The sequence below is a fragment of the Myxine glutinosa genome, chromosome 10, assembly GCF_964187855.1.
Source record: "Myxine glutinosa chromosome 10, kmMyxGlut1.1, whole genome shotgun sequence".
Classification (NCBI taxonomy): Eukaryota; Metazoa; Chordata; class Myxini; order Myxiniformes; family Myxinidae; genus Myxine; species Myxine glutinosa.
Genome location: NC_136270.1, coordinates 93,555,249 through 93,570,466, shown reverse-complemented (window position 1 = coordinate 93,570,466; position 15,218 = coordinate 93,555,249). Strand labels below are relative to the sequence as shown.

Below are 15,218 nucleotides of genomic sequence, written 5' to 3'. Positions count from 1 at the left end.
TTTTTACTTGGCGGCATGATGTACCTGGCGAGGTGTAGCACTCAAATTTCTCTGGTATTCCTCAACCAATGTGAGCGGTGTATGAAATGTGAGTGGACCGTTGAACATTCCCACGTTTAGGGTCGACGGCATACACCTGACGAGCCGCTCCGTGAAAGACTTGAGTCAAGCTTCCTCGAGCCAACGCCACAAAAACGTGGGAATAATTGTGGCAGTAAAAGAAGAAGAAGAAGAAGAAGAAGAGGAAGAAGAAGAGGTAGACACCACACAACCAACAAGATACTCCCATGAGGTGTGTGTGTGTGTGTGTGTGTGTGTGTGTGTGTGTGTGTGTGTGTGTGTGTGTGTGTGTGTGTGTGTGTGTGTGTGTGTGTGTGTGTGTGTTTGTGTGTTTTACTGTGCCTGTAAATCTCTACTGAAATACCTGTATCTGTTTTCCACTTTCCTTGCTTACGAATTGAGGACTCTGCTTTCTTGATTTGGATGGGAGGTTTTGTTCCGAGGATGGAATGTGCCCCGTTATAAGAACTTTGCGATCTTTTCACAGAATGACGCCTTCGCTCTTCGCTGCCTCTCTTTTCACCATGCTACAAATAGTTTATATACAGGTGAGAGCTTCCATGCCCTTATTCAACAACACTTCATGAATTATCACGCAATAGCCAGTTTGGTATTTAGTGGTGTAGTCCATGTCATGACAAGCCCTCCCTAACCGGACATGACGAGCACACATTTGTTCTTGGTAGTTCCCCCCATGTTGAGTCACATCCATGTGTAAAGCCAACAATAATTACCTCTCTCTTATTAACATACACTGAACTTGCTATATTTTGTGCCATCAGGATCCTTCTTACTGTGTACGCCTCACATTCAATTTTTAAATAAAGCTCGATCAACGAGGAGAATTAAACAAAAAACAAGTGCGGATACATTCGAAGTGCACCGCCCCCATGCCAAATAACTAAATAAATAACGTATCCTCCAGCGCAGCATCGCCGGGGCGCTGTTGGGGCATCCGGCGATGCCACCGTGCAGCACATGCAGACGGTATTGGGAAGGGGAGGTGTACCATAATCGATTGATTAATTGCGTAATTAAAATAAATAAATGATAATCGTAAAATAATTCATTTCTTAATCAATTGGCTAATAGCATACCTAACTAAACCACCAGTTTCATCTGAATATGTAACTTTTTGAAAATTAATTATATGATTATTTAATCGAAAAAATGTATTAACTGATTAATCAATAATAATTAATTAATTCATCATTAAATAAAAAACATCCTTTATAGCCACCTCACTTGGTCATTGTCTTGTCCAAATATCAGCTTCCAGGCTCAAAAGGTGCCTGGGATATTGCCCACATGAGAAAGAAACTAAATAAGTGATTAATAATGAAAATAAATAAATAATAAGCGTAAAATTATTATTATTAATCATTTGGCTAATTGCATAGTTAAACCACCACCGTTTCATCCAAATTTGTAACGTTTAAAAATTAATTGGTGAAGTAATTAATCAAAAAATTAAAGAATTAATTGACTAATTGATTAATCAATAAATCAAGAAATCAAAAATACCCTTTACAGCCGAGTTGTTTACATTTAGTCATTGTCGTGTCCAAATATCAGCTTTCTAGCTCAAAAGGTGCCTGGGATATTGCGCAGATGAGAAAGAAACTAAATAAGTGATTAATAATGAAAATAAATAAATAATAATCGTAAAATTATTATTATTAATCATTTGGCTAATTGCATAGTTAAACCACCACCGTTTCATCCAAATTTGTAACATTTAAAAATTAATTGGTGAAGTAATTAATCAAAAAATTAAAGAATTAATTGACTAATTGATTAATCAATAAATCAAGAAATCAAAAATACCCTTTACAGCCGAGTTGTTTACATTTAGTCATTGTCGTGTCCAAATATCAGCTTTCTAGCTCAAAAGGTGCCTGGGATATTGCCCAGATGAGAAAGAAACCAAATAAGTGATTAATAATGAAAATAAATAAATAATAATCGTAAAATTATTATTATTAATCATTTGGCTAATTGCATAGTTAAACCACCACCGTTTCATCCAAATTTGTAACATTAAAAAATTAATTGGTGAAGTAATTAATCAAAAAATTAAAGATTTAATTGACTAATTGATTAATCAATAAATCAAGAAATCAAAAATACCCTTTACAGCCGAGTTGTTTACATTTAGTCATTGTCGTGTCCAAATATCAGCTTTCTAGCTCAAAAGGTGCCTGGGATATTGCCCAGATGAGAAAGAAACCAAATAAGTGATTAATAATGAAAATAAATAAATAATAATCGTAAAATTATTATTATTAATCATTTGGCTAATTGCATAGTTAAACCACCACCGTTTCATCCAAATTTGTAACGTTTAAAAATTAATTGGTGAAGTAATTAATCAAAAAATTAAAGAATTAATTGACTAATTGATTAATCAATAAATCAAGAAATCAAAAATACCCTTTACAGCCGAGTTGTTTACATTTAGTCATTGTCTTGTCCAAATATCAGCTTTCTAGCTCAAAAGGTGCCTGGGATATTGCCCACATGAGAAAGAAACTAAATAAGTGATTAATAATGAAAATAAATAAATAATAATCGTAAAATTATTATTATTAATCATTTGGCTAATTGCATAGTTAAACCACCACCGTTTCATCCAAATTTGTAACGTTTAAAAATTAATTGGTGAAGTAATTAATCAAAAAATTAAAGAATTAATTGACTAATTGATTAATCAATAAATCAAGAAATCAAAAATACCCTTTACAGCCGAGTTGTTTACATTTAGTCATTGTCGTGTCCAAATATCAGCTTTCTAGCTCAAAATGTGCCTGGGATATTGCGCAGATGAGAAAGAAAATAAATATGTGATTAATAATGAAAATAAATAAATAATAATCGTAAAATTATTATTATTAATCATTTGGCTAATTGCATAGTTAAACCACCACCGTTTCATCCAAATTTGTAACATTAAAAAATTAATTGGTGAAGTAATTAATCAAAAAATTAAAGAAATAATTGATTAATTGATTAATCAATAAATCAAGAAATCAAAAATACCCTTTACAGCCGCGTTGTTTACATTTAGTCATTGTCGTGTCCAAATATCAGCTTTCTAGCTCAAAAGGTGCCTGGGATATTGCCCAGATGAGAAAGAAACCAAATAAGTGATTAATAATGAAAATAAATAAATAATAATCGTAAAATTATTATTATTAATCATTTGGCTAATTGCATAGTTAAACCACCACCGTTTCATCCAAATTTGTAACATTTAAAAATTAATTGGTGAAGTAATTAATCAAAAAATTAAAGAATTAATTGACTAATTGATTAATCAATAAATCAAGAAATCAAAAATACCCTTTACAGCCGAGTTGTTTACATTTAGTCATTGTCGTGTCCAAATATCAGCTTTCTAGCTCAAAAGGTGCCTGGGATATTGCCCAGATGAGAAAGAAACCAAATAAGTGATTAATAATGAAAATAAATAAATAATAATCGTAAAATTATTATTATTAATCATTTGGCTAATTGCATAGTTAAACCACCACCGTTTCATCCAAATTTGTAACATTAAAAAATTAATTGGTGAAGTAATTAATCAAAAAATTAAAGAATTAATTGACTAATTGATTAATCAATAAATCAAGAAATCAAAAATACCCTTTACAGCCGAGTTGTTTACATTTAGTCATTGTCGTGTCCAAATATCAGCTTTCTAGCTCAAAAGGTGCCTGGGATATTGCCCAGATGAGAAAGAAACCAAATAAGTGATTAATAATGAAAATAAATAAATAATAATCGTAAAATTATTATTATTAATCATTTGGCTAATTGCATAGTTAAACCACCACCGTTTCATCCAAATTTGTAACGTTTAAAAATTAATTGGTGAAGTAATTAATCAAAAAATTAAAGAATTAATTGACTAATTGATTAATCAATAAATCAAGAAATCAAAAATACCCTTTACAGCCGAGTTGTTTACATTTAGTCATTGTCTTGTCCAAATATCAGCTTTCTAGCTCAAAAGGTGCCTGGGATATTGCCCACATGAGAAAGAAACTAAATAAGTGATTAATAATGAAAATAAATAAATAATAATCATAAAATTATTATTATTAATCATTTGGCTAATTGCATAGTTAAACCACCACCGTTTCATCCAAATTTGTAACGTTTAAAAATTAATTGGTGAAGTAATTAATCAAAAAATTAAAGAATTAATTGACTAATTGATTAATCAATAAATCAAGAAATCAAAAATACCCTTTACAGCCGAGTTGTTTACATTTAGTCATTGTCGTGTCCAAATATCAGCTTTCTAGCTCAAAATGTGCCTGGGATATTGCGCAGATGAGAAAGAAAATAAATATGTGATTAATAATGAAAATAAATAAATAATAATCGTAAAATTATTATTATTAATCATTTGGCTAATTGCATAGTTAAACCACCACCGTTTCATCCAAATTTGTAACATTAAAAAATTAATTGGTGAAGTAATTAATCAAAAAATTAAAGAAATAATTGATTAATTGATTAATCAATAAATCAAGAAATCAAAAATACCCTTTACAGCCGAGTTGTTTACATTTAGTCATTGTCGTGTCCAAATATCAGCTTTCTAGCTCAAAAGGTGCCTGGGATATTGCGCAGATGAGAAAGAAAATAAATATGTACTTAATAAACCGATGATAATTAAATAAGTAATCAATTAATCGATTAATCAAAAAACAAAAAATACTATTTTTGCTAAAGCACGTGCTCACACTGTTGTGCCAAAATTTCAGCTTCCTAGCTCAAAGGATGGCTGAGATATCGCCCGGACAAACAAACAAGAAAGCAAGAAAACAAACAGAGTGAAAACCGAGTACTCCCTTTCAGCGCGCGTCATCGCCGGGCCCCCTTCGATGCCCGGCAATGACGTCATGCAGCGCCTGGAGATGACATAGGAAAGGAGCGGTGTCTCTGTGAAAGCCCTTTTGCTCCGACGAAGGATTTCTTGGGCCTCATTGTTAACAGTAGCTTAAGAAATACGGTATCATAACCTCTTTCCCTCCGAGATCAGCTGCGAATTGAATTGCTTAAGCGACACTATCTTGGTGTTGTACAGGCAGATCTCAGGCAGCAGAAGCTCATCCGAGCTGTTGGGACAATGACTGAAAGCCGACGACTGCCAACATGATGGGCAAAATTTGTAATGACAATGAGCGACAGGACGGCCCGATCGAATTAGTGGTCTGGTTGGAATTAGTGACCTGACACTTCAAGAAATTTGGACAACAAATGCCATGAAAAGAAAGCACAGAGACTTTCTTGGTCATTAAGCAGGACCCAGGTTGAAACTGATTAAGCAGGACCCAGGTTGAATAGACCTGATTAAAAAAAGTAATCTTAAACGAAGAAGAAGAAGAAGAAGAAGAAGAAGAAGAAGAAGAAACAATCCTTTCATGTCTTCAGACACATAGAACTGCCGAAGCAGGTTTTCCTTGACTAAGGGGAACAATCATGGGTAGGTCACCACTCCGACACAGGATACTCGAACGACTCATTCTTCCGAGTAAGCTGCTATTCATACCTCAAAAGGACGACAAGCTGAGTCAACCAACCTGGTGTTATGTTAATGACACAACAAGGGCTTGAACTCAGGACCTTAAGATCTAAAGCCAGTCATCTTAACCGATAAGCCAACACCAGATAATATACAGAATACAATCTTCTTATTTTTCAAAGGAAAGGGTCTTGGCATGAGTCATTGGTTGCATCCGGTCCTACATCCGGTTCATCGGCTCCAGTTAAGGTCACTTCCAAAGCCCCATGAGATTAATGAAAATAAATCCCATTTCCAAAATTATCCAAAGGTAAGCTCAGTATCAGTATGAAGTCCAGCTCAAGGCTCAGCATTTTGTTTTTGGTGTTTTCCTTTTATCTCATCACCTGTCATTCGCTGGGTAGCCATGGTGGTGTAGTTGGCAGCAACTTACTCAGCGTTGCAGTCAGTTTGGTGTAGTCAGTGTGTCACCATGTGACCATCAATGCCTAAGAGGAAATTTGTCGCAGACTAAGTGTGTTACAAGGTGTGATACTTCCCGCGTGCGGTATCAGTATTCCTCAGGGGAATCAATGCCAGTGCTCTTGATCTTGTCTTTGCCAAACTTATTTATTCTTCCTGACCAACTGACCACCCACGCACCTTCCTTTCCATCACTTGCAATGGGGGTTTTTTTTTCTGAAACCTCAGAAAAACCTCTGTGTGTTTGAGATGTTTACGGAATAATTTTCAGACAGTATCCATGGTATATGGTTTAGCCACCACCACCACAGTATCCATGGTATATGGTTTAGCCACCAGCACCACAGTATCCATGGTATATGGTTTAGCCACCACCACCACAGTATCCATGCTATATGGTTTAGCCACCAGCACCACAGTATCCATGGTATATGGTTTAGCCACCAGCACCACAGTATCCATGGTATATGGTTTAGCCACCACCACCACAGTATCCATGGTATATGGTTTAGCCACCAGCACCACAGTATCCATGGTATATGGTTTAGCCACCAGCACCACAGTATCCATGGTATATGGTTTAGCCACCAGCACCACAGTATCCATGGTATATGGTTTAGCCACCAGCACCACAGTATCCATGGTATATGGTTTAGCCACCACCACCACAGTATCCATGGTATATGGTTTAGCCACCACCACCACAGTATCCATGGTATATGGTTTAGCCACCAGCACCACAGTATCCATGGTATATGGTTTAGCCACCAGCACCACAGTATCCATGGTATATGGTTTAGCCACCAGCACCACAGTATCCATGGTATATGGTTTAGCCACCAGCACCACAGTATCCATGGTATATGGTTTAGCCACCACCACCACAGTATCCATGGTATATGGTTTAGCCACCAGCACCACAGTATCCATGGTATATGGTTTAGCCACCAGCACCACAGTATCCATGGTATATGGTTTAGCCACCACCACCACAGTATCCATGGTATATGGTTTAGCCACCAGCACCACAGTATCCATGGTATATGGTTTAGCCACCACCACCACAGTATCCATGGTATATGGTTTAGCCACCAGCACCACAGTATCCATGGTATATGGTTTAGCCACCACCACCACAGTATCCATGGTATATGGTTTAGCCACCAGCACCACAGTATCCATGGTATATGGTTTAGCCACCAGCACCACAGTATCCATGGTATATGGTTTAGCCACCAGCACCACAGTATCCATGGTATATGGTTTAGCCACCACCACCACAGTATCCATGGTATATGGTTTAGCCACCAGCACCACAGTATCCATGGTATATGGTTTAGCCACCAGCACCACAGTATCCATGGTATATGGTTTAGCCACCAGCACCACAGTATCCATGGTATATGGTTTAGCCACCACCACCACAGTATCCATGGTATATGGTTTAGCCACCACCACCACAGTATCCATGGTATATGGTTTAGCCACAAGCACCACAGTATCCATGGTATATGGTTTAGCCACCACCACCACAGTATCCATGGTATATGGTTTAGCCACCACCACCACAGTATCCATGGTATATGGTTTAGCCACCACCACCACAGTATCCATGGTATATGGTTTAGCCACCACCACCACAGTATCCATGGTATATGGTTTAGCCACCAGCACCACAGTATCCATGGTATATGGTTTAGCCACCACCACCACAGTATCCATGGTATATGGTTTAGCCACCAGCACCACAGTATCCATGGTATATGGTTTAGCCACCACCACCACAGTATCCATGGTATATGGTTTAGCCACCAGCACCACAGTATCCATGGTATATGGTTTAGCCACCAGCACCACAGTATCCATGGTATATGGTTTAGCCACCAGCACCACAGTATCCATGGTATATGGTTTAGCCACCACCACCACAGTATCCATGGTATATGGTTTAGCCACCAGCACCACAGTATCCATGGTATATGGTTTAGCCACCAGCACCACAGTATCCATGGTATATGGTTTAGCCACCAGCACCACAGTATCCATGGTATATGGTTTAGCCACCACCACCACAGTATCCATGGTATATGGTTTAGCCACCACCACCACAGTATCCATGGTATATGGTTTAGCCACAAGCACCACAGTATCCATGGTATATGGTTTAGCCACCACCACCACAGTATCCATGGTATATGGTTTAGCCACCACCACCACAGTATCCATGGTATATGGTTTAGCCACCACCACCACAGTATCCATGGTATATGGTTTAGCCACCACCACCACAGTATCCATGGTATATGGTTTAGCCACCACCACCACAGTATCCATGGTATATGGTTTAGCCACCACCACCACAGTATCCATGGTATATGGTTTAGCCACCACCACCACAGTATCCATGGTATATGGTTTAGCCACCAGCACCACAGTATCCATGGTATATGGTTTAGCCACCAGCACCACAGTATCCATGGTATATGGTTTAGCCACCAGCACCACAGTATCCATGGTATATGGTTTAGCCACCACCACCACAGTATCCATGGTATATGGTTTAGCCACCACCACCACAGTATTCATGGTATATGGTTTAGCCACCACCACCACAGTATCCATGGTATATGGTTTAGCCACCAGCACCACAGTATCCATGGTATATGGTTTAGCCACCACCACCACAGTATCCATGGTATATGGTTTAGCCACCAGCACCACAGTATCCATGGTATATGGTTTAGCCACCACCACCACAGTATCCATGGTATATGGTTTAGCCACCACCACCACAGTATCCATGGTATATGGTTTAGCCACCACCACCACAGTATCCATGGTATATGTTTTAGCCACCACCACCACAGTATCCATGGTATATGGTTTAGCCACCACCACCACAGTATCCATGGTATATGGTTTAGCCACCACCACCACAGTATCCATGGTATATGGTTTAGCCACCACCACCACAGTATCCATGGTATATGGTTTAGCCACCACCACCACAGTATCCATGGTATATGTTTTAGCCACCACCACCACAGTATCCATGGTATATGGTTTAGCCACCACCACCACAGTATCCATGGTATATGGTTTAGCCACCAGCACCACAGTATCCATGGTATATGGTTTAGCCACCACCACCACAGTATCCATGGTATATGGTTTAGCCACCACCACCACAGTATCCATGGTATATGGTTTAGCCACCACCACCACAGTATCCATGGTATATGGTTTAGCCACCAGCACCACAGTATCCATGGTATATGGTTTAGCCACCACCACCACAGTATCCATGGTATATGGTTTAGCCACCAGCACCACAGTATCCATGGTATATGGTTTAGCCACCACCACTACAGTATCCATGGTATATGGTTTAGCCACCACCACCACAGTATCCATGGTATATGGTTTAGCCACCAGCACCACAGTATCCATGCTATATGGTTTAGCCACCACCACCACAGTATCCATGGTATATGGTTTAGCCACCACCACCACAGTATCCATGGTATATGGTTTAGCCACCACCACCACAGTATCCATGGTATATGGTTTAGCCACCAGCACCACAGTATCCATGGTATATGGTTTAGCCACCACCACCACAGTATCCATGGTATATGGTTTAGCCACCACCACCACAGTATCCATGGTATATGGTTTAGCCACCAGCACCACAGTATCCATGGTATATGGTTTAGCCACCACCACCACAGTATCCATGGTATATGGTTTAGCCACCAGCACCACAGTATCCATGGTATATGGTTTAGCCACCACCACCACAGTATCCATGGTATATGGTTTAGCCACCACCACCACAGTATCCATGGTATATGGTTTAGCCACCAGCACCACAGTATCCATGGTATATGGTTTAGCCACCACCACCACAGTATCCATGGTATATGGTTTAGCCACCAGCACCACAGTATCCATGGTATATGGTTTAGCCACCAGCACCACAGTATCCATGGTATATGGTTTAGCCACCAGCACCACAGTATCCATGCTATATGGTTTAGCCACCACCACTACAGTATCCATGGTATATGGTTTAGCCACCACCACCACAGTATCCATGGTATATGGTTTAGCCACCACCACCACAGTATCCATGCTATATGGTTTAGCCACCACCACCACAGTATCCATGGTATATGGTTTAGCCACCACCACCACAGTATCCATGGTATATGGTTTAGCCACCACCACCATAGTATCCATGGTATATGGTTTAGCCACCACCACCACAGTATCCATGGTATATGGTTTAGCCACCAGCACCACAGTATCCATGGTATATGGTTTAGCCACCAGCACCACAGTATCCATGGTATATGGTTTAGCCACCACCACTACAGTATCCATGGTATATGGTTTAGCCACCACCACCACAGTATCCATGGTATATGGTTTAGCCACCACCACCACAGTATCCATGCTATATGGTTTAGCCACCACCACCACAGTATCCATGGTATATGGTTTAGCCACCACCACCACAGTATCCATGGTATATGGTTTAGCCACCAGCACCACAGTATCCATGGTATATGGTTTAGCCACCACCACCACAGTATCCATGGTATATGGTTTAGCCACCACCACCACAGTATCCATGCTATATGGTTTAGCCACCACCACCACAGTATCCATGGTATATGGTTTAGCCACCACCACCACAGTATCCATGGTATATGGTTTAGCCACCACCACCATAGTATCCATGGTATATGGTTTAGCCACCACCACCACAGTATCCATGGTATATGGTTTAGCCACCACCACCACAGTATCCATGGTATATGGTTTAGCCACCACCACCACAGTATCCATGGTATATGGTTTAGCCACCAGCACCACAGTATCCATGGTATATGGTTTAGCCACCAGCACCACAGTATCCATGGTATATGGTTTAGCCACCACCACCACAGTATCCATGGTATATGGTTTAGCCACCACCACCATAGTATCCATGGTATATGATATACAATATATCTACTTGAACAATATGATAAAACTATTGTTTAAAAGCAAGGAAGGGCGACAACGTTACCTCATCATTTGTAAAAATGATTCACTTTTTTCATTCTTTTTTTGTATACAAGATCGAGGCTCGTGTAAGAGCAGACATTAATCACAAAAACACAAACAGACACATAAAACATAAGATAAAGGGAGCGGGAGACAAGATGGGGAGAGAGAGGGAAGCACACAAACACAACATTTGAGAGCAGGGACATCGGGAGATCTGTGGGAGTAGGAGGGCTTGGGGGGAGGAGGCGTGGGAAGGGGGGAGGGGGGATGTTTGAACTTGATAATGAGTTTGGACAAATTTTAGAAACAGAGTTGAAAACCATGTGAGGGCTGGCAGTATGGCTTCGAGGTATTCGCACTCACCTTTCAGCTGTTTGGCCTCTGTTCGAATCTCGACCCAGCTATAAATTGCTGCCCTGGTGTCGTGTGTGCAGAGAAAGGCAAGAAGGGCGAGGCACCATCCATCAAAAGGACGTTAAGCGTCTCGACATGGTCCTCCGTTTCAGCCAGTCCTCTTCATTGGTGGATATGGAAGATCCCACAAAGAGTCGGCGAGTTATCGCCGGCATCCTGAATTTGTAATTTGTTCAGGGTGCCGGTGATAACTCGCCTATTAAGCAATGCAAATGTTCACCTTCAGTCGAACGTCAGGCCTGGCCAGATGGTTCATGAAAGATTTAGGTCAAAGTCGTTTTGCGGCCAACCCCACAAGAATATGGGAATAATTGGGGCCAATTAAGGATGTAGTAGTAGAAAACTACCGAACAATTACATTTGACTGCAAAGGCTTTTGGACGAGTTTCAAACCTTTTGTTGCCGGACAAGTCTTTCTCTCTTAAATGAGAATTCGTGAAAGCTTCCGGAATATCTGTTTGTAAATAATTTGGTTGTCCTGGTAACGTCTCCTAACCCTATGCAGGTGGGACAAGCATCCAATGTGAAGATCTTGCTGGCCCAATATGACTGCTACATGAACATCATACAGACGACGTCCCACAGCAATAACAGTCAGTATTTTTATGTTTATGCTTGTTTGTTTTTTAACCCTCATTTTACTATAATTCACCAAATGTCCGTCCGTCTGTCTGTCCGTTCGAAGGTACCGCAAAAACGGCTGAACCGATCGCAACGATATTTTGGGTGGGTAATCCTGGGACTCCCTGGAGTAAAATAGGCTATATTGTTTTTCCAATTTTTCCAAATTTCCAATTTTCCAGTTTTTCCAAACATGATGGAATAATATTTACCGATATGAACAGTGATGTGGCTTTCCTTGAAATTCTACGTACCAGGAGAGAGTAGATCGACTCCTGACGAACTCCTCCTATATAAACGTGGGGCTCCGAAGTAACACGGCAGCGTGTGCAAAGCGACTGAGAAACAGGTGTAGCGGCCGCTTCCGTGTTACAGATTCGGCGCGCACTCTTCACACATAAACGTGCGTCTGAGAAAGACGTGTAGCGGCCGCTTCCGTTTTGCAGAATTCAATCTTCTTTCAAAATGGGCGCCATGTACTGTTTAGATTTTGATGATTTGTGTGTGATATGATTTAACGGATGTTTATATGAATCGTTTAAAATAAAATAAAAAGCCTTCAGTTTCTGATATTTTGCCTTTTCATTTGGGCTTCCCAATTGAAGCCCCGCCCATAGGGCAGGTACCGGTGCTAGTTCACATAATTCGCCACAGTGTGAATAGTCGTTTTGATTTCATGTGCTCCATGGGAAGCTTTTGTTTGCTTGTTGCAGGTGATACTTTTTGCAAACGCACCTGGGACGGGTGGATGTGTTGGGGAGACACAGAGGCTGGTGTGATCGCCTTGCAAAACTGCCCAGACTACTTTCTGGACTTTGATACTGCGGGTCGGTCTTGCCACCAACATTCTTTAATATAACCTTCAAATTCTGCTTTTCTTGCCTTGGTTAGTAACAATGCAAATACAATTTGGCGAGTTAGCTTTTGAGTTTAACCTGTAATGTCTAATATATTTGCCACCGCAATCGAAGGTGGGCGGAGGTTATGTTGTCACCCCTGTCTGTTTGTCTGTTTGTTTGTCTGTGAACAGGATATCTCAAAAAGTTATGGACGGATTCAGACGAAATTTGGTGGAGAGGTTGGGTGTGTGACAAGGACGAAATGATTAGATTTTGGTGACGATCCGGATCTGGATACTATAATTTGGAAGTGATTCGTTACCATTGAGACATGGGGCCAAACACAATATATAGCACGATATTTCAAAATGTTGTGGACGGATTATGACAAAACTAGATGGATGAGTTGTTTAGGTGACAAGAACAAGCCGATTAGATTTTGGTTCAGGTCCAAATCCAGATCCGGCCTATCAGTGGGATACAAAACATAAACTGTTCAGCCTGGCGGATGGACACACTCTATCGAGTGCCGCTCTCGTATTAAAATTTTGACCAGACTCTAGCTAATATTTTGTTCTCCATCTTATGTTTGGACTGGCAGGATGGCTGGGGCTTTAGAAGTATGCACACTCGCCTCTAAGATGTCTAGCCTGGGTTTGAATCTCGGCCCAGCTATACACCCAGCCAGGGGTTTCACAGGCAGGGTATTTCATCAATGTGCGTGCCATCCTTCGGATGGACGTTAACGGACATCCCGTCTGTCTGTATCAGCTGGTGGATATTGAACATCCCACAGTTTCCTTCGCGGAGTGTAGGCGAGCTATCACTGACACCCTGAACAAATTGCAACTTCCTGCCCTGACTTCCTGTGTCAGAGTCTCCTCTCTGACCAGGATTGTGCTCCCTAGCGAATGGAACTGCCTCCGCAGCCGGATGCGCCTCACGGCATGAGAGGAAAATTCATCAGAGAGAGAGAGAGAGAGAGAGAGAGAGAGAGAGAGAGAGAGAGATGGAGATCTTTACTTAATATTCATTTGTCTTCATTGTTTCTTTGGAACACATTTCTCGGTCAATTTTGGATTTCCTTATCGCTGGTGTCTCCAAACGGTGGATCTCATTATAATTAGAGTAAGGGAGATTTTTGAATTGATTTTTATGTTTATCTAAGGCTCTTGGAGGGTTTCTTACATTGATCACATGCAGGACAAAGACATTACGAGGTATCAGTGTACTTCAACATGAATTCCAAGGACATTAGGGGGCAATGGACATGCAGAGTATGGTGTTTGTTCGAGAGAAGCCAGAATCAAAAGACATCAGATGGAAACACTTTCAAGCTAGTTTTGATTCACCCTATGCGATTGCTGAAGGAGACAGGACTTTATACATTGGAGAGGAGGCGATTATGTCGGTATATGATTGAGATGTTTAAGACAACGAACGGTGTGGACAGGATAGGTACAGTGCAGCTTTCAGCAAAATCAACAGTGTTAGGACCAGGGGCCATGGCTTGCGGGTAAAGAAGAAGAGTTAGGACAGTATTAAGGCAGGGGTCTTTCAGTCAGAGAGTACTTGATGCATGGAATGGTTTCCTGAGAAAGGCAGTGGCAGTAGAAGGGGTAGATAGGTTTAAATTGCAGATATATATTTATATGTATATATACTTGGATGAAATGGGGATATTGCTAGGACTTGGAGGGATCTTGTGTGTGGATGGGTGATGGTTTCATATGTTGGTGCAGCACAGGCATGATGGGCCAAATGACCGCCTCCTGTGCCAAACTTCCTTGTTTCAATGACTTCCTCCTGCGAGGGACTGGGAAGTCCTTATGAGTATCGTTAAAGTATGAATGTGATGCTATTGAAATTATCAATTGTAAACCAAGTAAGTAATCCTAAGGCTCCAGCCGCTTTTTTTTCTTCTTTTTTTTTCTATACAAGATCAAGGCTTGTGAAAGAGCTAACATTAATCACACAAAAAGTCAAACCGACACATCAAACATATAATAAGGGGAGCGGGAGACAAGATGGGGAGAGAGGAGGAAGTACACAAACACAACATTTGAGAGCAGGGACATCGAGAGATCTGTGGGAGGGAGAGGGCTTGGGGGGAGGTGGGAGAGGTATAAAACATATGGACACTGCTAGGACTTCCAGGAAAGAAGTCGGTATTTCAAAAAAGTGGATCTGGGGTGAATTAACTTGGGTAGAAAAGATCAAGGTTTTGG

General features: G+C 40.7%; 1 protein-coding gene across 1 annotated transcript in view; it reads left to right on the top strand.

The window, feature by feature from the left end:
• Nucleotides 1-225: 225 nt before the first annotated feature.
• LOC137433957 (calcitonin gene-related peptide type 1 receptor) overlaps nt 226-15,218 on the top strand; it is a 72,435-nt gene continuing 57,442 nt past the window's right edge. Inside the window, exons 1-4 of the mRNA XM_068126476.2 lie at nt 226-292; nt 548-608; nt 12,036-12,123; nt 12,865-12,978. Coding sequence (XP_067982577.1) covers nt 288-292; nt 548-608; nt 12,036-12,123; nt 12,865-12,978 — 268 coding nt within the window. The 5' untranslated portion in view covers nt 226-287. The remainder of the gene's footprint in view (nt 293-547; nt 609-12,035; nt 12,124-12,864; nt 12,979-15,218) is intronic.